General features: G+C 38.5%; 1 protein-coding gene across 1 annotated transcript in view; it reads left to right on the top strand.

The window, feature by feature from the left end:
- IQCH (IQ motif containing H) overlaps positions 1-27,842 on the top strand; it is a 228,544-nt gene that overhangs the window by 17,417 nt on the left and 183,285 nt on the right. The window contains exons 4-6 of the mRNA XM_061158509.1: positions 8,137-8,254; positions 17,284-17,367; positions 23,934-24,050. Coding sequence (XP_061014492.1) covers positions 8,137-8,254; positions 17,284-17,367; positions 23,934-24,050 — 319 coding nt within the window. The remainder of the gene's footprint in view (positions 1-8,136; positions 8,255-17,283; positions 17,368-23,933; positions 24,051-27,842) is intronic.

Below are 27,842 nucleotides of genomic sequence, written 5' to 3'. Positions count from 1 at the left end.
GACCCTCTCGGTCTCTTTGTTCTGCGAACGGCCGGCAGTGTGTTCGGGCCGGTTAATTTACTCTCTCTCTTTTGGTCTCCCGCAGTTCAAGTTGGCAACTCACAGAAGCTCCCTCCGATTGTCCTCAGGGCACTCAGGCCCGGACCCTACCCCAAGCAATGCTGCCTAAGACTTCCCGGGACGGATCTCCGTCCGTAGCTCTTTTGTCTCACTTTTTATCTTTTATATTTTGTCCTACCTCCTTTCGAAGACAATGGGCTGCTTTTTTGGGCGCCTGATGACCTCAGCTAGCGATCAGAAGTTGTTTTGCGAAGTTTGCTCTGCGTTCAGTTATTCTTTTGATGAATTTGTAGGAGAGAAAGTGGTCTCCCCGTCCTACTCCTCCGCCATCTTGGCTCCTCTCCTTATCTTAGATTTTTTAATTTGAGAAGAAAAATATGATTTTCAAATAGGTTTGTATAAATCATCTTTTGAAACAAGGAATCTGTAGGGAAAATAACAAAAGGGATTCTTGGAGAAGAAAATATTGGAGGTTATTATACTACATCTTATTGACTCAGTTCTGAATTAAGAGAACAGGGACTTCCCTCATGTCCAGCAGTTAAGACTCCATACTCTCAATGCAGGGGGCCTGGGTTTGATCCCCAGTCAGGGAACTAGACCCTGCATGCAACAACTAAGACCCAGCACAGCCAAGTAAATAAATATTAAAAATAATAATAAATCAAGAGAGCCACACAAGGCAAAGTGGGAGGACTATTTAGATGGCAGCCAGGAGATCTATAGTAGGTGGTGAGTGTGCATTCAAGAGATGGAGTGTACATACAGCAATAAGAAAGCTCCAGCATGCAGAAGGTAGGGAAAGTAGGACAGGAGACGAGAGATGGGAGACAAGATACCTGTCACCAGCTCTAAAGAAGTTCTCCTGTCCTGTCTCCAGTTCCTCTCTGTCTTCTCATCTTGACGGAGTACAGAGTTTCTGGGCTGTAGTTGTGCATGCTATGATAGCTAAAGAGAACAGACGAGGTAGCAGAGAATCAAATACAAAGATTCTGGCAGAGCACTTTGCTTGTACAGTTCCCCATGGCCAAGGAGCACCCTTGCCCCTGTTAGGGTTCGGAAGAGTGAAGAAAGATGTGAACTGGGGCATGGAGCTGGCAGCCAGAAATGGTCTTTGCATCCTTCCTTTCCTGTTCAATAAAGTAATGCAACCACTGGCTGTCTTATCAGGAAGATGGGAGCCTGGCAAGTTTGTAGGAGCCCTACAAGCCTGGGGGAGCATCTCAGTCATAGCTGTGGATTTGGGATGCTAAAGTGGCCTAAAATTTGAAAATGAGATGAAGTGAGCCATGGTCAAAAACTGGAGAGAGTCCAAAATGGGTCTTCAAAGTAAGCAGGTCCAAGGCAGTCGCTGGGAGTGGAAGATATAACCTTTTATATATGGATGGATAAATGACAAGGTCCTACTATATAGCACAAAGTACTATATTTAGTATCTTATGATAAACCATAATGGAAAATAATATTTTAAAAAGAATGCATAGATATGTATAACTGAATCACTTTGCTGTATAACAGTAATTAACACAACACTATAATCCACCTATACTTCAATTTTTAAAACTTAAAAAAAATAGTGAGGCCCAGGTTAGAGTCCAGTCAACTGTCTGCAAGTGTCCTCTCCTACACTGTAACTATATAAAAGCCAAGAAGTCTAATTTTCACAGAGGATGGTTTTCTATTTTCGCCAGTATTGCTCAAGAAAAAATCTGGTGGTTTTGTCTAGTAGAGATAAAACCCAATAGGTACACAACATGATGACAATGGATTCCAGCAAATGGAAGATTTCCCCAGCAGTCATTCAGAAAACAATGATAACGATATTATCAAAAGTGGTATATTTTCTCCAAAGAGCTCCAAGTGCTTTTGTATTGTTTTCAAAATAGGTTTCATTATTATTCCCACCTTGGCAATGATTCTTCTTCTATGTCAAAGTGTGGTTCTTCCTCTTATCATTGCTGGCTTGCACAGATTTTATTGCATGAGATATCTGCTCACACTGTTCTTAACGACCACGCTTTGCTTATTGACACTAGGAGGCTGACTACCATCTGTACCAACACCATCAGAACTGCACAGAAATCTTCATTTTATATTCTGTTGCACTAGTGTTTGAGGGGGGGAAAAAGAACAAAGCAAATAAATAAAAGTGAGAAACAATGAGAAGGAAAGAAGAGGTTTCTGTTAAATGATGAGCATAGATTAGAAGGTATATTCTCACTCCGTCATTGGACCCCCTTAGAGCCATCCTCTTCTGCCTCGTTACAAGGCAGTACACAAATCCCACTTATGCAGAATGTGACCACATCCTAGTGACAAAGAGAGACAAAGAACAGGAGACAAGATGTTTACACCTGGTCATCTAGGTGAAGGGTATTTGCATGCTCAGTATCCTTTCAGTTTCTTTGTGGCTTTGAAGCTTTTTGAAACAAAAAAATAAAAATTTTAAGAAGCATCATAAAATAACAAATAGGAAAAGCAGTTCCAACATATGTTACACAAAAATTACTAATACTCTTAAATACAAAGTGTTTTCTTGCCATAATCATAATAAAAAACCTTGAAATAGACAAAACAACATCAGTGGACTACTCACAGAGCTAGAAATGCAAATAACCAGTAAATATGTGAAAAATGTTTAATAGCACTGTTGAACCATAGGAATACAAATTGAACTATATAATGGGTTGGCAAAACAGTTCATTTAGGTTCTTCTATAACATCTTACAGGGAACTTCCCTGGTGGCTCAGATGGTAAAGCGTTTACCCACAATGCAGGAGACCTGGGTTCAATCCCTGGGTCAGGAAGATCCCCTGGAGAAGGAAATGGCAACCCACTCCAGTTCTCTTGCCTCGAAAATCCCATGGATGGAGGAGCCTGGTAGGCTACAGTCCATGGGGTAAACAACCTGAATAAACTTTCTGGCCAAACCAATATTACTATTTTTGCCTAACAAAGAAGCAGTTCAGTTCAGTTCAGTCACTCAGTTGTGTCCAACTCTTTGTGACCCCATGGACTGCAGCACGTCAGGCTTTCCTGTCCATCACCAGCCCTCAGAGACTACTTAAACTCATGTCCATTGCATCAGTGATGCCATCCAACCATCTCATTTCTGTCGTCCCCTTCTCCTGCCTTCAGTCTCTCCCAGAATCAGGGTCTTTTCCAGTGAATCAGCTCTTTGCATCAGGTGGCCAAAGTATTGGAGCTGCAGCTTCAGCATCAGTCCTTCCAATGAATATTCAGGACTGATCTCCTTTAGGATGGACTGGTTGGATCTCCTTGCAGTCCAAGAAATTCTCAAAAGTCTTCTCCAACACCACAGTTCAAAAGCAGCAATTCTTCAGCGCTCATCATTCTTTATAGTCCAACTCTCACATCCATACATGACTACTGGAAAAACCATGGCTGTGACTAGATGGACCTTTGTTGACAAAGTAATGCGTCTGCTTTTTAATATGCTGTCTAGGTTGGTCATAACTTTTCTTCCAAGGAGCAAGCATCTTTTAATTTTATGGCTGCAGTCACCATCTGAGTGATTTTGAAGGCCTAGCAAAGAAAGTCTGTCACTGTTTCCATTGTTTCCCCATCTATTTACCATGAAGTAATTGGACTGGATCTTCGTTTTTTGAATGTTGAGTTTTAAGCCAGCTTTTTCACTCTCCTCTTTCACTTTCATCAAGAGACTCTTTAGTTCCTCTTTGGTTTATGCCATAAGGGTGGTGTCATCTGCCTATCTTAGGTTTTGGATATTTCTCCTGGCAATCTTGATTCCAGCTTGTGCTTCATCCAGTCTGGCACTTCACATGATGTACTCTGCATATAAATTAAATAAGCAGAGTGACAATACACAGCCTTGAAGTACACTCTTTTCCGAATTTGGACCCAGTCCATTTTTCCATGTCCAGTTCTAAGAATTGCTTCTTGACCTGCATACAGATTTCTCATGAGGCAGGTAAGGTGGTCTGGTATTTCCATCTCTTGAAGAATTTTCCACAGTTTGTTGTTATCCACACAGTCAAAGGCTTTGGCATAGTCAATAAAGCAGAAGTAGATGTTTTTTTGGAATTCTGTTGCTTTTTGTATGAGCCAACGGATGTTGGCAATTTGATTTCTGGTTCCTTTGCCTTTTCTAAATCCAGTTTGAACATCTGGAAGTTCTTGGTTCATGTCCTGTTGAAGCCTCACTTGGAGAATTTTGAGCATTACTTTGCTAGCATGTGAGATGAGTGCAATTGTGCAGTAGTTTGAACATTCTTTGGCATTGCCTTTCTTTGGGGTTGGAATGAAAAAACAGACCTTTTCCAGTCCTGTGGCCACTGCAGAGTTTTCCAAATTTGCTGGCATATTGAGTGTAGCACTTTCACAACATCTTCTTTTAGGATTTTAAATAGCTCAACTGAAATTCCTTCACCTCCACTAGCTTTGTTCATAGTGATGCTTCCGAAGACCCACTTGACTTCACACCCCAGGATGTCTGGCTCTAGGTGAGTGATCACACCATCATGATTATCTGGGTCATTAAGATCTTTTTTGTATATTTCTTCTGTGTATTCTTGCCACCTCTTCTTAATATTTTCTGCTGGTTAGGTCCATACAATTTTGTCCTTTATTGTGCCCATCTTTGCACAAAATGTTCCCTTGGTATTTCTAATTTTCTTGAAGAGATCTCTAGTCTTCCCCATTCTGCTGTTTTCCCATTCTGTTTCTTTGCATTGATCACTGAGGAAGGCTTTCTTATCTTTCCTATTCTTTGGAGCCCTATATCTTTGGAGCTCTGCATTCAGATGGATTTATCTTTCCTCTTCTCCTTTGCCTTTAGCTTCTCTTCTTTCCTCAGCTATTTCTAAGGCTTCCTCAGACAATCATTTTGCCTTTTTGCATTTCTTTTTCTTGGGGATGGTTTTAATTACTACCTCCTGTACAATGTTATGAAACTCCATCCATAGTTCTTCAGGCACTCTTTCTATCAGATCTAATCTCTTGAATCTATTTGTCACTTCCACTGTAAGGGATTTTATTTAGGTAATACCTGAATGGTCTAGTCATTTTCCCTACTTTTTTCAGTTTAATCTGAGCCACGGTCACGTCCCTGTCTTGTTTTGTTGACTGTATAGAGCTTCTCCATCTTTGGCTGCAAAGAATATAATCAGTTTGATTTTGGTGTTGACTGTCTGGTGATGTCCATTTGTTGAGTTGTGTCTTGTGTTGTTGGAAGAGGGTGTTTGCTATGACCAGTGTGTTCTCTTGGCAAAACTCTGTTAGCCTTTGCCCTGCTTCATTCTGTACTCCAAGGCCAAATTTGCCTGTTACTCCAGGTATCTCTTGACTTCCTACTTTTGCATTCCGGTCCCCTATGATGAAAAGGACATCTTTTTTGGGTGTTAGTTATAGAAGGTCTTATATATCTTCATAGAACCATTCAACTTCAGCTTCTTCAGCCTTAGGGCTTGGGGCATAGACTTGGAGTACTGTGACATTGAATGGTTTGTCTTGGAAACGAGCAGAGACCATCCTGTCGTTTTTCAGATTGCACCCAAGTGCTGGATTTTGGACTCTTTTGTTGACTCGGAGGGCTACTCCATTTCTTCTAAGGGACTCTTGCCCACAGTAGTAGATGTAATGGTCATCTGAATTAAATTCATCCATTCCAGTCCATTTTAGTTCACTGGTCCCTAAAATGTCAATGTTCACTCTTGCCATCTCCTGTTTGACCACTTCCAATTTACCCTGATTCATGGACTTAACATTCTAGGTTCCTATGCAATATTGTTATTTACAGCATCAGACTTTACTTCCATCACCAGTCACATCCACACCTGGGCGTTGTTTTCACTTTGGCTCCGTCTCTTCATTCTTTCTGGAGTTATTTCTCTGCTGATCTCCAGTAGCATGATGGGCACCTACCAACCTGGGGAGTTCATCTTTCAGTGTCCTATCTTTTTATCTTTGCATACTGTTCATGGGGTTCTCAAGGCAGGAATTCTGAAGTGGCTTGCCATTCCCTTCTCCAGTGGACCACATTTTGTCCGAACACTCCACCATGACCTGTCCATCTTGGGTGGCCCTACATGGCATGGCTCTTAGTTTCATTGAGTTAGACAAGGCTGTGATCCATTACAAGTTTGAGATCTAATTTGTTACAGAAAACTAACAAATTAGCAAAACATATAAAGCCACCCTAGTACTCAATGCTGCTGAGGGGGTGGGAAAAAATGGGCAGGTTTTTCTATAAGATATTAAGAATTTTCCAAAATTAATGACAGATGATAAACCATACAGAGAATACCAGGCAGGTAAGTAGGGATTTTTCTGGCCAGGAGTTATGCCATCTGCTATAACTGTAGGTTTCTGAGGCTTCAGTTTCACCAATTATCCTTGTTTTTAGCCTCTCTTTTGGCTTTGTGTTTCCCTAGAATCTCCTTCCTATGTAGAATCTGAGCCTTGCAGTTCTTTCATCTGTAATCTTGTGTCTGCAGAAGTGGATGTAGTGTGTTTTGGGGGGAAGCATTCAATGCTCCTGTGATTAGGTCTCAATCTTTTGGAACGTCTGTGCCCCTGGACACTTCACAAATTTTTCTCAGCAATTTTTCCCCTCTTTGGTGAGACAGGAGACCAAAGGGGCCTGGAGTTAGTTAATTGCTCTCCTTCAGATTCGATAAGACTTTGTTAAAATAGTTCTCCATGAGACAAAGCCTTCATTATAGAGAACAGAACAAAGAACAGAACTTGGAGTATTTTGAAATGGCTTCTTTTCCTTTCCTTTGCCCTGCTAGAAGCAGGAGGGGTTTTTCCTCTGATATTCACAGAGAAAATAAGGTGGGGCTCCTAGAAGTAAAACTCATGAAATTATAGGCTGTGCTAAGACTTGGCCCCTCAGAGATTTTAACTCTCGAGTGAATCTATACTCAACCTCCAGTACCTTGTTGATTAGAATTTAAGTGTTCTTCCAGTACTGGCTCTAGCAGCAGGTTTCTGCTCTTGGGTTTTATCCACTTCTTTTTCCAGTTTTGAAGCCAGCAGCTTTCCCTGCAGTTTCCTCAATTCTTTGATGTATCTAAGAAGAGTTGCTTTTCTGTTTTTTTCAGCCGTTTCTTATTGTGAAGGTTGGAGTGATAACTTCCAAGCATTTTACATGTTGAAATGAAACCAGAAGTCTATAAATTGCTTTTTAGTGATAATTTTACAGAAGTGGACATCACAATAGAATCAAGAAATTGAGTCATTGGTTGTTGAGTTTAATTGACCTTAATTATGTTAGCCATTTTAAAGAACCTGCTTTATATTAAGATCTACATTACACGCATATGCACATTCTTATAACTTTATTTTGTTTGCGCATTGCTATCCCATGGAACTCCTGACTGCTTAACAAAGGAGATCTTTAACACTTTTTATCCTCAGTGTAAGTTGCTTCAGTTGAGTCCAACCGTTGCGACCCCGTAGCCTGTAGCCCGCCAGGCTGCTCTGTCCATGGGATTCTCTAGGCAAGAATACTAGAGTGGGTTGCCATTTCCTTCTCCAGGGGATCTTTTCAATGCAGGGATCAAACCTGCGACTCAGGTCTCCTGCATTGGCAGGCGGGTTCTTTACTGCTAGCGCCACCTGGGAAGCCAGGTGTAATTCTAAAGACTTTGATCCTTAAGTCTTTGCAATTACATAGAACAGCAGAAGTTTAAAGATATAAGGATGAACTGCTTAGGGAATAGCATTTTTAATATATTTAACATTGGCTATCTTGTTACTTAACTTTATTTAACAAAATACAGCATATTATATTTTCTTAACCAAGAAATATTTTGTAGTGCAGTAATTCTGTCAATTGTAAGTCATATAAACTCAGCCAGAGATATAGCTTTTTATTCATGCTATAATGGTCCTTATCAGATTTGGAAGTTCTTATGCTTAATAAACAACTGCAGTTTTATAGTGGTAAAAATACTAAAGTTGGTCAAATTTATTTTAATTACCAACAGAATATTTCCTATAAAATGTAATTTAACTAGGAAGCATTGTTTTAAATTACAATTTTGAAGCTTTAAGGATAGCAAATTTTATTTTTATTTTTTTAAACTTAGGTTGTTCCCAGCTGTAATTGATCAGAAAACATTTATTTTCCCTCTGGAATCTGAGGGGAAACTTTGGCAACCCCAAAAGGAGCACAATTCATTTCCACGTGCCTTTCCAAGAGTAAAGGTAGGAAGAGAGAAATCCGTAGAGACAGAAAGTGGATTGGTCGTTCCCAGAGGCTGGAAGGAGGAGGTGGGGAGAGTGGGGAATGACTTGTAAGGGTTGTCAGGTGTCTTTGGGGATGATGAAGTGTCCTGGAATTAAACAGTGGTGATGGCTGCACAACTCTGGCAATCTACTGAACATTGGATTGTATACCTTGAAAGGGTGAATTTAAGGTTTATGAATTATATCTCCATAAAGCTGTTAGAAACCTCCCCCCCCACCACAAGAGTGAAGGTAGGAAATTGTGTTCTAAATGGAAAAACATGCCATTGTTGTTTCAGATATGTTCATGGCATAGTCAATTTCTATGACAAGAGAGCTTTCTTTGTAGTTAAGTTTCCAGGTGGCAAGGAATAGAGCCCAAGAGGTTTCTGCCTTTTGGGTGTGCTCTCAATTGAATTCCTGTTCCCTCCCTGACTCCCCCAAAGTGATAACAACTCACTTCTTCTGGGTACCAGGTGTTATTTTCAGGCTTTGGGGATGCTAAATTGTTTAATCTTCAGAATAATCCTAGAAGGAGATATTATTATTATCTTCATTTTATTGACGAAGAAACGAAGATTCAGAAATGTTAGATATTGGATGGGCGAAGAGAACATAGCTGGTATCAGAGCAAGGATCAAGAATCCAGAAATGTAGGAATCCAGACTGTGCTCTTAACCACTGTGATACCCCTTTTAAAACAATAGCTTTATTGAGATTTAATTTATATCCCATAAAATTCTCCCTTTTAAAAGTGACTTTTCCTATATTCACAGAGTTGGGCAGCCATCATGTGGCACTCTTTTTACAGTTGCTTGTATCAGTTCCAGGGACTCTGCCCATAAACATCTTTGCTGTGGACATCTTTGCCACAACTATTTTCGCCTCAAGCATTTTTGCTGCATAACTCATTGGCCATAAAGCAGTTTTGCTATAAAAAAATAAAATAGCAAAAATAAAAGAGGGACATTAACAAAGACATAAAGAAATATGAGGAGTGAATGACAAAATTTAAATGACTTTTTTTTTTGCAAAATACGGAATATTTGAATTAATATGTGTAGATCATGGCAATCCTTTGCAAATGACCGATTCTATTTTGTGGGTTATACCTAAGCACTTGTCTTTCAAGTCTTTCGTTCATAGTATTTTATATATATTTTGTTTGTTGACGCGTCTCCTTGTGTGGATGACATCACACTTTTTCATTTTTACTGTCATTTTTTTCCTTCATTAAGAGAGATCTGTGCATGCTCAGTCTCTCAGTTGTATCTGACTCTTTGGACCCCATGGGCTGTAGGCCACCAGGCATCTCTGTCCATGGAATTTTACAGGAAGCATATTGGAGTGGGTTGCCATTTCCTCCTCTGTGTGACAAATATGCCAAGATTTACCACAGTGTAGCAGTTTTCACAGAGCAACACAAAGCTCACGTGCACACAAACACCCTAGTATTTGGAAACCACCACCTCCAATCTTTCCCAGCATCAGGGTCTTTTCTAATGAGTCAGCTGTTCCCATCAGGTGGCCAAAATATTGGAGGTTCAGCTTCAGCATCGGTCCTTCCAATGAATATTCCAGTGAATGTAGGAGTAGAGATAGGAAGAGAGAAATCCATAGAGACAGAAAGTAGATTGGTGGTTGCCAGAGGCTGGAAGGAGGAGGAGGTGAGAGTGGGGAATTTCTGTTGTTTATAAGCCTCCAGTCTATGGCATTAAGATACAACAGCCTGAACTAATACACCATAATTAACATCCTGATACTCTTGTATGACTTCCACTTCGCACTCTCAAAGCAGCTCACTCCTATCTTTGTAATTGGACTTGTCACATTGGGTTTCTTCAGTTACCATCTGTGGAGTGCTTACTATGTGCCAAGGACTACTAGAGGCACATTGGGAGGAACAATTCAGACCAGGTCCCCATTCTTGGGTGATGGAGATACACCATCAGTAAGAAAACAACAGGTAATAATAAAGGCTCTCATGGGGGGAAAAAAAAAGTGCTATCATAAATGGAACTTAAACTTCTCATCTTTGTTACTATTAAGTCTCTGCTTTCATTAAATTTTTATTTTGCCAAGAATCTCAGGGGAGCCAGAATGGTTCATAAACACAAAATTGGAGATCTCTAGGTTATAAAGACAATGAAATAAAATATATGAAATTAGGACTATTTTAGAACACATAGTTGCTGTTACTAATATTATTCCAGGAAAAAAAGAAAGAAAAAAAAAACTATGGCCAGAAATTTATTTTCCCCAAAGAGTTTTGAATCTTGGCAAGTGATTATAAAGATAAGGGATCTTATATGCCCCGTGTTCTTTTAAATACTGCAAGCAGGGGTGAGCTTCATTTAGAAAGAGGCACGGACTGCTTCCCACCCTGACTTTACCTCCAGGGCCTGGATCCCTATTGTTGTTTTATATCTAATATCAGTGACATCTGCTTAAAAATGCATAACTGCTGACACAAAGATAGCCCTAATTGTGCATTGTAAAGTCAGTGACAAACAGTGCTGTTTTGCCAGCTGTTGTTAAGCCTCCTGCACCAACGTAAAACCTTGTGTTACTGAGCAGTTGTGAAATCCAACTGGGAGATCGCCACCTTTAATTGCCCACTGCCAACCTTTTAAACTAGGTTAAACCCCAGTTGCTACTTTAAGCTCTTTCTCCAAAGAGAATAAATTGTTTTTGGAATTCCATTTCACACGAAAAAACTAAAATGACAAATCATTTGGAGTTTCTCAGTTGTAATTAACAATCACAATAAAGAATTATCACTCTTCTGTAACATTTGAAAAAGCCGTATTCTGGTGCCTTTTCTTTAAAGTGTATCTTAGCTCCAAATCAACATGAGCCCAGCCCTTCTTTTAGGCACCTTGGGCACACATATACTCATAGCAGTCAAGGAAAGGGTTTAAAATAGCAAACACAAAAGAAGGAGGGAGGAAGAGAAGGAGAAAAACTTTATAGGCCAAGAGAGTATTTGATTTTCTTGTTGTGTCTGGCGAGCTGTCTGAAGGCGAATTTCAAAACAGAAGTTCCTAAACTGTTTAACCAGCTAGCTTTCTTTTGGTATTCACTCAATTCTTTGCTCTGTGAGTGGGCCAGGCTGCACATTAGGTTGTCAGGTTAGAGCCTTTCGCTGGAAAATTCTCTTTTCTGCAGTTGCGATTAGGTGTGTATTCTGTGGATTTTTAGTTTTTTTCCCGGTTATGTTGCCTTCTGTGATTCCAAAACTCCTCACAGACCCACCTGTGAGAGGGTTTCCTACTGTGTGAATATTCATTGGAAGGACTGATGCTGAAGCTGAAACTCCAATACTTTGGAGTGAAGAACTGACTCATTGGAAAAGGCCCTGATGCTGGAAAAGATTGAGGGCAGGAGGAGAATGGGAGATGACAGAGGATGAGATGATTGGACAGCATCACCGACGCGATGGATATGAGTTTGAGTAGGCTCCGGGAGTTGATGATGGACAGGTAAGCCTGGCGTGCTGCAGTCCATGGGGTCGTAGAGAGTTGGACATGACTGAGCGATTGAACTGAACTGAACTGAACTAAAATTGTTTAAATCCAAGGAACTACTTAGAAGCATGATACAAATCGTATGTTTACAAAGCAGGGAAAATAACTGGATCTCATTGCTTGAGAGTTATTCTCCAAATGAATTCCATAAAATTGATACTTTATCAATTGAATGTAAAAATATAGATTGTGATCTAATTCGATACAGCAATATGCAAGATCTGTGTATAAGATGGGAAGGATCTTTAATTTTGTGGGATCTTTAATTTAATTTAATAGAATATGGATCTAATTGAGAATGATTTTCAAAATTTGATCAAAACTAAAGTTTTGAGGATTTTTGTCATTATGAGGAATAATGTGATGAGAGATCAATGATGGAAAAAGGGTAGGAAAGGGTTGCTTTACAGATTTTCACTGTGGGTTATATCTCACTTAATATTGGGTGGGAAAATTTTGCTAATGAAATACCAGGTGGATTTTATAGAATAAAGTAGGGAAAAGTGAATGCCTACGAGAAACCAACAAGCATGGTGAACTCGGCCTTCTCATTAGAATATACTTTAAAAACTACTTTTCCCTTTCTGTGACTTCTTAAAACCTTCTTAGTATGAAACTATTTAAATAAACCAAAAATAGTATATTAATAACTATTTTTCTTTCACCTGGATTTAATAAGTGTTAACCTTTACCAGTTTTGCTTCACCTATTTTTTATTGAAATGTTTTAAAATATAGATCTAATGACATTTCATCCCTTAATGCTTTTACATACATCTTTAAAAACGAACACATTTCTCCTTACCCACAATACCATTATCCCATCTAACAAAATTAACAGTAATTCCTGAATATAATAGATACCCAGGTTATATTCAGATTTCTCTAGTTATCCTCCAAATGACTTTTACTGTTCTTTATACAAACTTGGACCTGTTAAGGTTTATATATTGTTTATTTCTTCTTTTAATACATTGTTTTTTAAAATATTCTTTTTCCATTATGGTTTATCAAGGATATTGTATATAGTTCCCTGTGCTATACATTAGGGCTTTGTTGTTTATCCATTCTGGATATAATAGCTTTCATCTACCAGCCCCAGACTCCCAGTCCATTCCTCTCCTGCCCCCCACCCCTCTGGCAACCACCGGTCTGTTCTCTATGTCTGAGTCTATTTCTGTTTTGTTATTTTATTTCTCAAGTCTTTATTAATCTAAAGCAGGGAGACTTTGTTTAGTTCATTACTGTAACCAGTTACTAGACAGAGTCCAACCTGAAATAGGCTCACAATAGATGGCAACAAGATGGTTAGAAATATGGGTTTACCATACACAAAAATAAACTCAAAATGGATTAAAGATCTAAATGTAAGACCAGAAACTATAAAACTCCTAGAGGAGAACATAGGCAAAACACTGTCCGACATAAATCACAGCAGGATCCTCTATGACCCACATCCCAGAATATTAGAAACAAAAGCAAAAATAAACAAATGGGAGCTAATGAAACTTAAAAGCTTTTGCACAACAGAGGAAACTATAAGCAAGGTGAAAAGACAGCCCTCAGATTGGGAGAAAATAATAGCAAACGAAGCAACAGACAAAGGATTAATCTCAAAAATATACAAGCAACTCCTGAAGCTCAACTCCAGAAAAATAAATGCCCCAATCAAAAAATGGGCCAAAGAACTAAACAGACATTTCTCCAAAGAAGACATACAGATGGCTAACAAACACATGAAAAGATGCTCAACATCACTCATTATCAGAGAAATGCAAATCAAAACCACAATGAGGTACCATTACACGCCAGTCAGGATGGCTGCTATCCAAAAGTCTACAAGCAATAAATGCTGGAGAGGGTGTGGAGAAAAGGGAACCCTCTTACACTGTTGGTGGGAATGCAAACTAGTATAGCCGCTATGGAAAACAGTGTGGAGATCTCTTAAAAAACTGGAAATAGAACTGCCATATGACCCAGCAATCCCACTCCTGGGCATACACACCGAGGAAACCAGATCTGAAAGAGACACGTGCACCCCAATGTTCATCGCAGCACTGTTTATAATAGCCAGGACATGGAAGCAACCTAGATGCCCATCAGCAGACGAACGGATGAGGAAGCTGTGGTACATATACACCATGGAATATTACTCAGCCGTTAAAAAGAATTCATTTGAATCAGTTCTAATGAGATGGATGAAACTGGAGCCCATTATACAGAGTGAAGTAAGCCAGAAAGATAAAGACCATTACAGCATACTAACACATATATATGGAATTTAGAAAGATGGTAATGATAACCCTATATGCAAAACAGAAAAAGAGACAGATGTACAGAACAGACTTTTGGACTCTGTGGGAGAAGGCGAGGATGGGATGTTTCAGGAGAACAGCATCGAAACATGTATATTATCTATAGTGAAACAGATCACCAGCCCAGGTGGGATGCATGAGACAAGTGCTCGGGCCTGGTGCACTGGGAAGACCCCGAGGGAGCGGGTAGAGAGGGAGGTGGGAGGGGGGATTGGGATGGGGAATACGTGTAAATCCATGGCTAATTCAAGTCAATGTATGACAAAAACCACTATAATATTGTAAAGTAATTAGCCTCCAACTAATAAAAATAAATGAGAAAAAAAAAAAAAGAAATATGGGTTTACATCCCATACTAGCTCCCCACCACTTACTATCTGTACCTCAGCAAGCCACTTAACCTCTCTACGCCTCAGTTCCTCACCTGCAAAACGGGCTCTGTGATACTCTGTTGTAAGGATAAATGAAGTAACACATGTACATGTCTATAACAGTGCCCCACACCTGGTGAATGCTATGTAAGTGTTCATTCTTCTGATTATTTGCTGAGCAATATTGGTCAACCTCAGTTATGTACCTGATATGTACCAGGCACTATTTTAGGCATCAGCCGAACTTCTCTACTCTGAGGGGGCTTACATTCTAGTTGAGGTAATGTAGTCATTAGGAAAACAGAAAACCATTTGAAAAGTAAACATATAGTAAGTATGTTAGTTGGTGAAAGAACAGTTAGGGTAGGAACATAGGGAGTGTTGGGATGGCCTCAGTTGTAAGGTGACACCTGAGCAGAAATCTGATGGACGTGAGGGAGCAAGGCATTGTGCAACTACCTGGAGGAACAGTATCCCGGGCAGAGAAGGCAGAACCGCTAAAGACCCTGAATTAGGAGTGTGCACAGCAAGGGGGATGGAGAGGAATGTACAAGGAGGGGAGAAGTAGGAACAGGGGTGGAGGTCGGATCTTACAGACCACTGTGAGGACTGCAGAGATCATGAGTTAGATGGGAGGATTTTCACCAGGGGACCGATTTACAACTGACAAGAGTCCCTCTGACTGTCACGTGGAGACTGTGGTGTAGAAGGACAAGGGTACAGGCAGGGAGACCATGCAGGAGCCTGTGTTAGCCATGATGATGAAGTCATAGCTCATCCTCACGACATTTCTGAAGGAAGGAATGACTGTCATCCCCATTTGACAGATGAGCATACCAAGGATGAGAGATGATAGTAATTTAAAGCTAAGAAACAGGAGAACTAGGATTCAGCTCAGCTCCGTGTAACCTCAGAGTGCTGGCTTTTCCTCACTAGTGTTAAAAATACAAAACCCTGACCTCCATCTCTGTGTTTGCCACAGGAAAAGTTACAACTTGAAACTTGGGGGAAATAAAGAAAGCAGCTGAATAAATTGATTTTTTTTTTTTTTTAACAAAAGGTGCTAACCATCCCCAGAATTTTCCTCAGATATGTCCCTCTACACTCTCCCAAAAAGGGACTTCCCTGGTGGTTGAGTGGCTAAGACTCCACGCTCCCAATGAAGGGTGTGTGATTGCTGGTCAGAAAACTAGATCCCACATGCTGCAACTAAGACCAGTGCAGTCAAATAAATATTTAAAAATAAATAAATAAATTTTCCCAAAGAAACTTCTCAATGCAATGCTCCTGATAAAAGCGACCTTTTTACTCTCCGATTTGTTGCAGTGATACCAGTATGGCAATGGTGAAGCCACATTAGAATTATTCATAATACACTATTATACTCTATCATATACAATGCTGTTTTTCTGTAATTAGTTACCATTCAGGTGGTTTACATATATAAAGAGGTTTATACTTTACAGTGTACATAAGTTGTGGCTAATGAGACAGGTAATTAAACATGGTATTTGGGGTTATTTCTGTTAAAAATGGGCAAAAGTAGGTCCTTAGGCCTATATTTTCTAATGACACTGTTTCTATGAGAAGAGTCAAGTAGATACGTATTTATGACTTATAGCATCTTTTCCAGAATCATAAGCTACTTATTACAACTGAAAAGCATACTCAAAATTTATTATTAATATATGGTATCCCGTGGTTCCGTAACATTTCAAAGATGGCATCCCAAATTTCTCCTGCCTCTCTCCCTGGCTTACCAGGGGATGCTAACTTCTGGGCATGTAGGGGGACCTCATTCCCTGGCCACCAACTCATGGGACTTGCTCATGTCTTCAAATGTTTTGATTTTAATGCTACTATGTGTTAGGTGCTAGAATGCAGATTTTACTGCTGTTAGGTGCTCACAGCCCGTAGTCAGGCATTCTACAGACAGAGGGCAAGTGTGATGTTAGAGTTTGGCAAAAGCACTCTGGCTAGGGGGATATGCTGAATGCCCCGGCTTGTTGTACTCAGTAAGTACATCATCTCTAAAATCTGTTTCAAGCACAGCAATCTCTGACCTCCATGTCCTGGCCTGCCAGTTCACGTAATATGTTCTTCAACAATTCTTCATTACTGTGAGGACATTCAACCCACTGACCCCTCATCATTTCACTGTTTTTCACTTTTGTCTTACTGGACTTGATTTCTTAGCTAGATTAGATTGATGACTGTGGCAGAAATTGTTAATTTCCTATCCAATATTTCATCTGACATCTGCATTACTATAAGCTGTGATTTTGTTCAGGATGGCATCACGCCAAGAGGAATAAGTGTTCTCACTTCTGAGCCTTCTTTGCAGTTAACTATGCCCATGTGTCTCAGTTCTGTCCAGTGGGTACTGAGTGGCAGTCTCCTGGAGTTGGTTCTAGGGGATGTTTTGCTTTCCTGATGAAAGGGTATAGTAACAACTGGCATGTCCCTTCTCCCCCTCCTCTATCTCTCTCCCCTGAACACAGCCATGACACCTGGAGTTTCAGCAATCATCTTGCAGCCACGAGCTGACAAGCACAGGAACAAAAGGCAACCTTCTGAAGACGGTTAGGACACAAAGGAGGAAAGGGACTGGGCCCCAGAGGTTTTCCTGAGCCGTGGATTTTTAGCTGGATATATGACTGCCCAATATAAAGATCCCATTTTCCAGTGTCCCTTGTAGTTGGACATAGCCATATGATCAAGTATTGGCTAATGAAATGTTGTTATTGTTTAGTCACTAAGTCGTGTCTGAATTTTTTATGACCCCATGGACTGTAGCCTGCCAGTCACCTCTGCCTGTGGGATTTTCCAAGCAAGAATACTGAGGAGGTTGCCATTTCCTTATCCAGTGAAATATTAGGGGTGAGTATTTGGGGAAATTTTCTGGAAACCTCCTTAAAAGATATCTGACTTTTGCTCTTCAATCCTTTTCTTCTCCTTTATTCTGCTGCCTGTGTTGGCTGGGACTCTTGCAGTCATGGTAGGCCAGGAGGAGGAGGCCCATGCATTAGGGATAGCAGAATACTAAATTGAAAGGGGCCTGGTCGCTAGCAACTTCCTAGACTCCCAGACCAACCCTGAACAGCCTGTCTCTGGACTTCATATACATGAGGACAACAAATTTGGTCTTATTGAAGTAATATTCTTCCAATTTTCAGTCACATAGACAAACAGTCCTATTCCCATTACCATGATCCTTTTATAACTGTATTTAATTTCTCTATCTCTAGATTTATGTTTTATGTCTTCTATCTTGTCAGAGTAGAAGAAATGTCCCTTCTCTGGTTAAAGCCAGCCTCTTATTTAGCTTAGCTATTCCAGTTATTCCCCTCTCATTAATCATCAATTTCTGATGATTAATCATCAGAATCATCCCCAGATCTTTGTGTGACTATTCCATTCAGGCCTCGGTATACTTGTCACCTCCTCAGAGAGACTCTCCTTGACCACCATGTTTAAGGCAGCCTCCCATTCTCCTAGGGTATTTTATTTAGAGCACTTATAGAAATGTGAAATTAAGTCTATATCTGTTTACATGGTTATTAACTGATTCCTCTCATTGCTTCAAGAATGTAAGATCCATGTGGACAAAAACTTGTTTTTATTCACCGACACCTCAATGAGGCTTTCCATAAATGTTGGAATGAATGAATGAATTTTGTTGGGAGTAGAGAAGGAGAGATGGAGGTTAGGGGAGATCTCCCAGAGGAGGTTGCACCTGATCCAAGCTTCAGTGTTAGTAATAGTGTGCCCAGAGAACAGCTGAAGGTGAGGGGGAGAAGACATTCCCAGAAAATGGAACAGCCTGCTCACCTGTAGAGGTGGAGAGAAGATTTTATATGTGGAGGCTGGCTGGTCACTGAGCAGTCATGAGGAAGTGGCAGAATACAGGGCTGGAAAGTAGGAAGGGTCCCTCTAAGGGAAACCACTAGAGGCAAGATACATGTTTCAATTAGTAACCAGAGGTTCAGTCATACTGGAGGTCATGCAGACTCAAGGAGACCCATCTTAGGGCCCGTTATAGAGGTCCATGTAATAATCCATGAGGGCACAGATCAGAGCAGTGCCTGTGGGTATTCAAGAGGAAGTAAAGGATCTGACAGACAGGAAGATGAATCAAGAGTATATCAACCAACATTTCTTTGTGATGTGGCAGCATGTTATGATGGAAAGAGGTTTTTGAAGACAGAGACATAAGCAAAATCCTGACTCTTCACTTTGGGGTAATATCACTTAGCCATTTAACCTCACTGGTAAAGAGGATAATTTCATATACTCCCTCTTGCCATTTTAAGGACTAAAGCACAGCATTTGGATTATGACAACCCCCAACATATTATGGTGCCTGGCACAAAATGGGAGCTGAATAAATGTTAGCTGTCTCCCCTAACCTTCCTCTTGTTCTACAATTCAACTCCTACCAGAATCAGAAAACAGGATGGGCACATCTGAATGGAATTAAAATCTTAAGCTTTTGTGAACTTGAGGCACCTGGGCTTTTAGAAGCAGCTTGGGGTTAAGTGATGCTGTGATTGTTGGTCCCCTAGCCTAGCAGGGATATAAGAGGGGATATCATAAAGCACAGATGTATTATCACACCTAACACTTAATATTACATTTGCCTGTAATATAGGAGACACAAAAGACCCTGGTTTAGTCCCTGGATTGGGAAGATCCCCTGGAGAAGGAAATGGCAACCCACTTCAGTATCCTTGCCTGAAAAACCCCATGGACAGAGGAGCCTGGCAGGCTACAGTCCAAAAGGTCACAAAGAGTCGGACATGACTGAATGAGCACAATACTATATAATTCTCAGTCCAAGTTCAGTCTTCCCCAATTGTCTTAAAACTATTTCTCTATTGTTTGTTTGAATCAGGATGTAAAAAATGCCTGTACATTGCATTTGTTTTTTTTGGTTGTTGTTCGTTTTATTTATTCATTTTTAAAACCTGAAGCATAGTTGTACAGTGTAAGTTACAGGTGTACAATAAAATGATTCTCAATTTTTAAGGTTCTAGTTATTATAGAATATTGACTATATTCCCTATGTTGTACAATATCATGTGTTGCATTTGTATCTCATTTTATCTGTAACAGTTTGGTTCATGAAAAAAGTCACCATTGTAAGTCAACTATACTTCAGTTTTTAAAAGATCACTTGTTTAAGAAATCAGGTCATTTCTCAAATAGGTTCACTACCCGCTTGGTGGGGATTTGGCTGACTACAATCTCATGGTGTCATTTTACATGTTCCCCTGTCTCTAGTATTTCTTGTCAACTAGCAGTTCTATCTGGTCTTCCCTGGTGGCTCAAGTGGTAGAGAGTCCACCTGCAATGCGGGAGACCTGGGTTCGATCCCTGGGTTGGGAAGGTCCCCTGGAGGAGGGCCTGGCAACCCGCTCCAGTATTCTTGCCTGGAGAATCCCATGGACAGAGCAGCCTGGGGGGCTACAGTCCATGGGGTCACAAGGAGTCGGACACAGCTGAGCACAGCGCAGCAGCAGTTCCATCTAGAAGCTTGATTGGATGCAGGTAACATCTTTTTGGTGGCAATACTTTACAGGTGGTACCGTGCACTTGCTTTTACTGTTAATCAGGAGGCAGTTTCTTTTTTCTTTTAGTGATGTTAAGATTGATCTGCAAGTCTGTGTATTACCAGCTTGATCTAGTCTTATATAAAGTTCCCCACAACCTTTCACCCAATGATATTAGCAAAAGCTGATATTTATCTAATTATTTCATTAGGGATTGCAAAGTGATGATTTTATAATTCTATCATTCCTTCTGCACTTATTAGCTTCTCTGAAGAACTTTGCCTTAGCAACTCTTTGGTGAATCTGAAAAACAGATTTTTCAGGAAAAGCACAATAAAAACATGATTCTTTCTTTTATCTATCTACTTTCAGATTAATTGATCTATTTTATCAGTTAGGTTTTTGGGAAGAGGGAAATATTAAGAACTATGGATTTTTATATATTTGAGGTGTTTCAGTGCATAAAGTATTATTTGTAGGATACTGAATATTACTTTATCATTTGTGAGATACTTAACACACATGAATCACTTAGACTTCACAAACAACCCCATGACAGTAAGGTATTATTAATACTACCCAGTTTTACAAATGAAAAAATCTAGATCATATAGCTTGAAGTAGGATTTGGTGTCTGTTGTTCTTTTAATTAAATATGATATTGGTTGAAAGAATCAGACCATTAAAGGTGACTGGATTCTTTTTCTTTTGAGATTAAATAGCAGACACCTTTAACCAGTGGGACTATGGTACTAACCATTGTATACTTTAGAAGGCATTACTTGCGGCAAACACTGTTGAGAATAATGTTATGCTGATAATACTGTAACTTAGTAAATAGCTTGTCTCAACTTTGTTTGTGAAGCATTTCAATTTTGATTACTCTGTGTGGGATCTACTGCTCAGATGTATGTCATTTTATGGTCTGCTCATGTCTGGGGAGCTGGTATTATGTGCTGCCTAGTGTTTTTAATTCAGAACTTCTTCTGAAAGAAACCTTAGCCTCTTATGTTCAAGCCCTAGTTTTAATAGCATAAGCTATTTCCTTCTTATATCGCTTTGTGGGCATAGTAATAAAATAAATACCACAAAATCACTGATGAGATGAAAATTGAGCTCCCTGCTTCTGTGCAGCCATGTAGGTAAAACAGTAATTGGCTCTGATAATAACTTTTGTTCTTACAAACCGAAGTCTAAATGAGAGTCACATTTGATATATCTGCTTGTAATTACTATCAAAAGGAGAGAATACAAAGTTTAGATTGTTTAGTGACTCAAGATAGATTAAATAAATTGCTGTCTTTTCTTGAACAATTTAAGAAAATTTTCTTAAATTATTTCTGATATTTATCTTACTGTTTGCAAAAAATGATCATCTTCCAGAACATTGCTTTTATGCTTAATCGAATGATTAATTTTGTTTTTTAAAATCTATAATTGTTTTCCTTGAAAAATCTTATTACCAGGTCTGATAATTTATGCTCATAAATATTTTCCTATACCTCTCTGTAGATTGTAAGATAAATTTAGGTTATGAATGTATATGGCAGTGATTTTCAGTGAGACCATTTGACATTTTTATATCATTTAAATGTAGACTCTTAATATTTTTTAAAAGGGGAATTAAATCATATGTGCTACATATTATTTTGATATATCCATGCTTTGGTGTCAAAAGGGTAAATAATAGAATATTAACATTTAAAGGATCTTTCTATTGCTTTAGAAACTAATAAAGAATTGCTATTACAGCCTGGCATTTCTGTTGAATTTCTGCTTATATTTCAATTTCTTTCCAGAAATATCTGTGTCCAGTGCCATAGAAATGTAAAAATGGAAGGGAACAACTAGATTTTAATGCCATTTTTAACAATGATTCTAAATTTGATCATTTTGTTTCTATACCAGTCCCATAGCCATGCAAAGTTGATGGAGCATAATAAAACTAAGAAACTGGCTATGGTCCACTGAGCCGATGATCCCAGAATTAAAAAGTTCTAACAAAGCTTAGACATGATAGATGAAGCTATTACCATCAATTGTATCCAGAATACACATTTAAAAAACACGCTAATTACAGAAACCACATCCAGTCAATATAATACATATTAGCAATTTCCCCATCCTTGCTAGGATGGAAATTATTCTGAAAGTTTAATTAAGAAGGAAAAAATTATGTTCAGGTATTAATTTCAATAAAAGAGGCACTCAGCTTTCATGCAAAAACCCCGGAGTAGTGCTGTACGTGTGGGTTACCCACAGAAGGAAAGCCATTTGTAATTAGGCACTACATTATTTTTGTCACCACATGGACTTTAAAGAGAGAGAAAAGCTGTGCCTTCTTTGTAACCTGTGTTCCTGCATGAGTTAAAGTGCACAATTGAGTGCAGTTACTTGGAGATTTTGTCTAAAAACTTTTTGAAAAAATAAAAGGAAGGTTTGGAGGCTGTATTAAGAAATAACTTACCTAGACAGCATGCATTCCAAAGGTGTTCTTGTAGTCTTCCCCTTCACTTTGACCTCAGGCACAGGCCATGTATGAATGCTTAGGATCAAAGAAATTACTGCAGCATGAGCTAATCTGTCTGGTTCCTATAACCATTTTAACAATTGCATCGGATCACCCTCAGAACTAGCACTATATTGAAAGGAAATCAGTGTTTTTAATTGCTCACAACACCTCCTTTTTAAAAAAAGTCACAAAGGCCACACATTGTATGGTTTCATTTATAGGAAATATCCAGAATGGGCACATCAAAGAGAAAGAAAGCTGATTAGCAGTTGCCAGGCTCTGGGAGGAGGAGGGGATGAGCAGTGATTGTTAATGAGTATGAAGTTTCTTATTGGGGTAATGAAAATGTTCTGGAATTAAGGTGGGGTGATGGTAGTACAACATTGTGAATATGCTAAAGTTCAACTTCCAAAAGACTTCAGAAACTCTTGGTACTACCATATTCCATAAGTGTCAGTTTACCTTTTAGTATCAACGCATAGAATGCTACCTTTTAAAAAAGGTAGAATGCCACCTTTTAGCATAGAATGCAAAACATGGGAGGGAGGTGTTGGGGGTTGGTAATTCTATGGGAGACTGTCACGTCTAAGGCCACATTTTGCAAATAAAGAAACTGACTTCCAAAGAAGGAAAGTGACTTACCCAAGGTCACACGCAGACAGTCCAGGGTAGAGCAAGACTGGAGCGCAGGTCTCCAGTCACCTGTCCAGTGCCCGTCTGCAACACCACTGTGCTGCCTACTCTGGTAGTTTATCTCAGCAGTAAGTCACTTGAATTATTTTGAATGAGGAACCCATGGTTCAAATGAGATGTGTGGGTTTTATTTTTTTCTAATGAAAGCATACATTTTCCCTATAAAATAGCCAAATCTCTATGAAGGAGGAGATACATTTGTTGTGGTAAATTTACCAAGTCCTAACTGAGATTTACCTGTAAATGTCCCTTGAGAAAAGTGGCCACATTAACAGACCAAGGGAGCCCTCTACCTGCATAGTTGTAGTATAGATTTCATTGGCAAAATTCTTGACCTGGAAAGCTAAAACTAAATCAAGACCAGGTATTCTACCCTTTGTCCACCTTGGTTGGCTTCTAGCAGTATTTTGGAGAAAATGAATGGTGTCCGAGGATGGATTTTTATGAGTAACAGGGATATAGAGAGGAAAATCTGCAGAAAATTCCTTTTCTGTGAATAAAAGACAAATTGGTCCCCTAAATAAAAGACCTAAAGATATATATATATATATATATATTTTTTTTTTCCCCAGTGAGAATTACATTAAAATAATTATTCTCAAAGAACTTTATACTCCTTTGAGGATATAAAATATTAGCAAGCAGTTTTGTTCATCCGGCATGAAACTTTCATTGTTTCTTTGTTTCAGCGAAAGACAGGGTTGAATATAAAAATCATACAGGATCCTGAAAGCACCCACCACAGAGCTGCTGTCAATGCGACCTATGGAATCAGTTTGCCATACATTAACCAGAGAAAAGCAAGTGTAAGTAATGAGTGCTTTTAATGAGCTCTTATTTTTTAGAATTAAAATTCATTCATTGGTGCTATAAGACATAAGGTAGATTTTAAGAATTGGATCCTTTTGTCCTTAGAATTTTTTGGAGATGAAATGGAGTGGCATTCATTCTGTTTGTAATTAGAAATGATGAAGAAAGTGTAAACTTCTTTTTAAAAGATCTATGTATATAGATCATTCAAATTTTTCTATTTTATCTGATATCCCTAAATAAACTAGTACCATAATTTTAAGTAGTACCAAAATTTAACAAGAGGAAGTAATTTAACAACAAAAAGAATACAGAGCTGTTAAATATTTTCTTTTGTGTACAGGCTTCTCCTAGAAAAAGAAAAAAAAAAAAAACTAGCAAGGCATGAGCTTCAATGGTGTATGCTCATATAATAGGCAAAATTTTGAGAATATTATTCTAAAGCTGAAGAAAGTAGGGGTTGCTCCTTTATGTCAGCAAAATGATGAGAAGGAAAAATAGTAACAAGGAGACTGTCATTAAGGAATCTCAGAGTCTGTGCCTATTTTTGCCATTGACTTGCTGCTGAGTGTCCCAAAGCAAGGATTGTACTCTTTCTGTGTTTCAGGGTTTTCTTAGAAGAATCAAGAATAGTACTCAATTTTAATTGGAAAAATTATTTTATTTGAGATCATTTCTAATATTGAAAATAATTACTAAAGTGATATCTATAATTTTTAAATACATTTTTTTAACCTTTGGCTTCTATCCAAAGCTCTTAAATGTATCCTTCAATGAAATCAAAACTAAAAAGCAAGATTAATTTTAGAATTAAATTGCAAAGCCATTTCTAACCAGCATAATAGTCTTTTAATCTTTCAAATTCCCTATGTAGACATTTTCAACTGCCTACTTCATTCATGTAACCCTGAAATATATTTTTAGTTTCTTTATATGTGCTTTATGTTATTCTAACAGGGTTGGTTTAAGAGCATTTTATCATAGAAATCCTTTTATAGCCTAAGAAATACCTAGAAAGTTAGATATTTTTATTCCTGCTGAAACTTTATTTAAAATGTCACTGTGAATAATGTGAAAGAGTTTTTATCTGCTTCCCATGAGCCCAAAGCCCTTGAAATAAAAATATTATTTCTCTGGCTGTACAGACAGAAGCAGATTTCTCTTTTGTTGTTGTTGGTTTTCCCCATCAGTCTAGAATTAATATTGGCTTAGCTGGTGGAGCGCTGAGGCTTTGTAGCCCAAGGCAATTGCAGCATTTCATGCAAACTTTTTCTGATGAGTATTGAAGTTTAAAAAGGCATACCTCTAGATTTAGAGGGGATTAAACTTTGCTTTAATGAATGTGAACAAAAATTCTGACATAAATAGGGAATTCAAAACTATATCCAAAATTTCCCAAGTAGAATATGTGCCTTGGATATTGTACCCTTGTCCTTAGAACACAGAGGACTTGGGAAGGCACTTGGCCTTGTAAGACATATAGGTAATGTATACTCATTGATTGTATTTAAGATCCTTTTTTCCCCCTGTAAAACTTGACTCCATAAAAATCTACACCAGGTCACTTTAAAATGTAGGTACATTATGTCCATCTTGCTCAAACTATTGGCATTTCAATCAAAATAGTTGACCCTATTATTTTATGTTGATATATGTATAGACTATGGTACTAACTGAAAAACATATTTTCATTTTAGATTTGTAAAACAAGCATTGTGCCAAAAGTCCTATGAAAGAAATATTCCAGTGTTTGGCTTTAAACAATCATGTGGAATACTTGGGAATAAATACAGTTGTGATTTACCACTTATGAAAATGTTTTTGAAAGCACTTACTCAAACTGAAGCAATGTGTCTAGCATTATGATGTATAGTTAATTAGAAAAACAGCATCAGAGCTAATTGCTTTTTATAACCACTCTAAACACTCAAAGGGGATTATTATTTGGCTGCTGAGGGCCATGTGTTTCCTTACTTCTTATGAAACTTGAACAGCTTGTCAAAAGCCTGTAAGTAATCTTAGATACTTTTGACAGAGCAAATTTGAATTTGCCGCTAATTTACATTACCAGTTCCCAGAAACCGGTGTTTTCTCCATTTTATGAAGAGGTATATACTTTCTGATAATCATAGGCTGATGAAAAGCTTTTAGTGCATTGAAAACACATATACTCTACATACATATATACCCGCCCCCACAAAACTGCCTTCAGATTTATATATCCTGTAACTCTGTTGTGTAAAAGCAATTCACAAAAAAAGCAGTAAAAGTGAAAGTCACTGATTTTTTTCAATATATTAAATTTACCAAATTAAAAACAAAAACCCTCTAACACATTCGTGAGTAGAGCCTTACAGGTTTGAATAGACAAGAAGAAATCTCTGATCCTGTTCATACTTACTCATTGACATTTAGTTCCAGTTAGACTTTATAATGCAACACATTAAAAGATCTACAGAAAATTTGACTTTGATTTATATTTTTTTAAATAAAGGTTTCTTAAAAGGCTTGAAACATGTATCTGTTACCATGAATTTTAAAAGAACGATTATGAATGCATAACAAAATAGCCAAACAAAACATTGCTTTGAATTGCTGCACAAATAACTCTGATTATAACTGTTATGACCTAGAAAAGAATCATAGAAACATTTTTCTTTTTGGCAACATATGAGTTGCTGTAGAATTATACCAGTTCTTTGGTCCCACTTTCCAAATAAATAAATATATAATGCAATGTAAACTTAGAATCTTTTATTTATTCATGAGGTTGAATTTAATACTATTATGATTTCTAGATTTTATGAGTCATATGTTATGCAGTGTTTTTCACTAACTTAGTTGGGTAGCAACCACACTTCACAAATCATAGTTTCATTCTTTACTGTTTCACTTGGGGTATGCATAGTAATCTCTCACTGAAAGTGCATTTATTTCTGAAGTGATAAAGTAATGGAAAGTGAGGCAATTGTGTTAATGTCAAATGATTAGAAGAAGCACCAGAAGTAAGGTGGGGGTGAGTAGGAGGGGTGGGGGCAGAAAGAAGGACTATTTCACAACATGATTGTGTTTTAAGCCCATGCATATGGCCACAATTACAGTCTCAACATAATTTGGCAATGGTAGCAGAATTAGATTTAAACAAATTGATGTTACACTGCAGTAATTCAGAATGAGCTTGTTGCATTTATAAACCATAACAAGAAGCAGAGTGAATTAATAAACCCTTCTTGTCACTAAAAATAAAAAAGGGAATAATTGCTGAGATGGAGTTAACTTAACAGATGACTATAGTCAGCATCCTTTCAGCCTAGATATGGGAAAGTGAAGGTCACCCCCATCTCAGATGACAAAGAGGGAACATTTTGTTGGTAAACAAATTAATCTTTTGAAAGGTCGCCATTTGTTTTAAGTTTTTATCCAGTTCTTGTCATCTGGAATCAGAGATTGACTGTCATTTCACTAGCAGGGGTGCAGTGGAAGCAGACAACGCTGCTTCTGTACATATCAGCATTCCTTGACAAAACCCGGTGCCTGATTGTGATGCTATGGGCTGCTGGTTTACAGCTGTCTCCGGACAAGAATGGAGGCCCACCCCTGAATTCCAATAAGATGGGCCTGCATATTCTGCCTGCTGTAAGCTGGCCCTCTGCCCACAAGTAAAATGTATTGTAGTTCAAGCCAGCAATTATCTCTTTTACTTCCTTCTGTGCTGCTTCTGTTCCTTTTTTCCAAAAACAGATGTGGGTATTCACTCAAGTTCTGCATCTCTATTCTTTCCCACACCT

The sequence above is a fragment of the Dama dama genome, chromosome 12 (assembly GCF_033118175.1).
Source record: "Dama dama isolate Ldn47 chromosome 12, ASM3311817v1, whole genome shotgun sequence".
Classification (NCBI taxonomy): Eukaryota; Metazoa; Chordata; class Mammalia; order Artiodactyla; family Cervidae; genus Dama; species Dama dama.
Note: the sequence above shows the minus strand (reverse complement) of the source record. Positions and strands in the feature narration are given on the sequence as shown.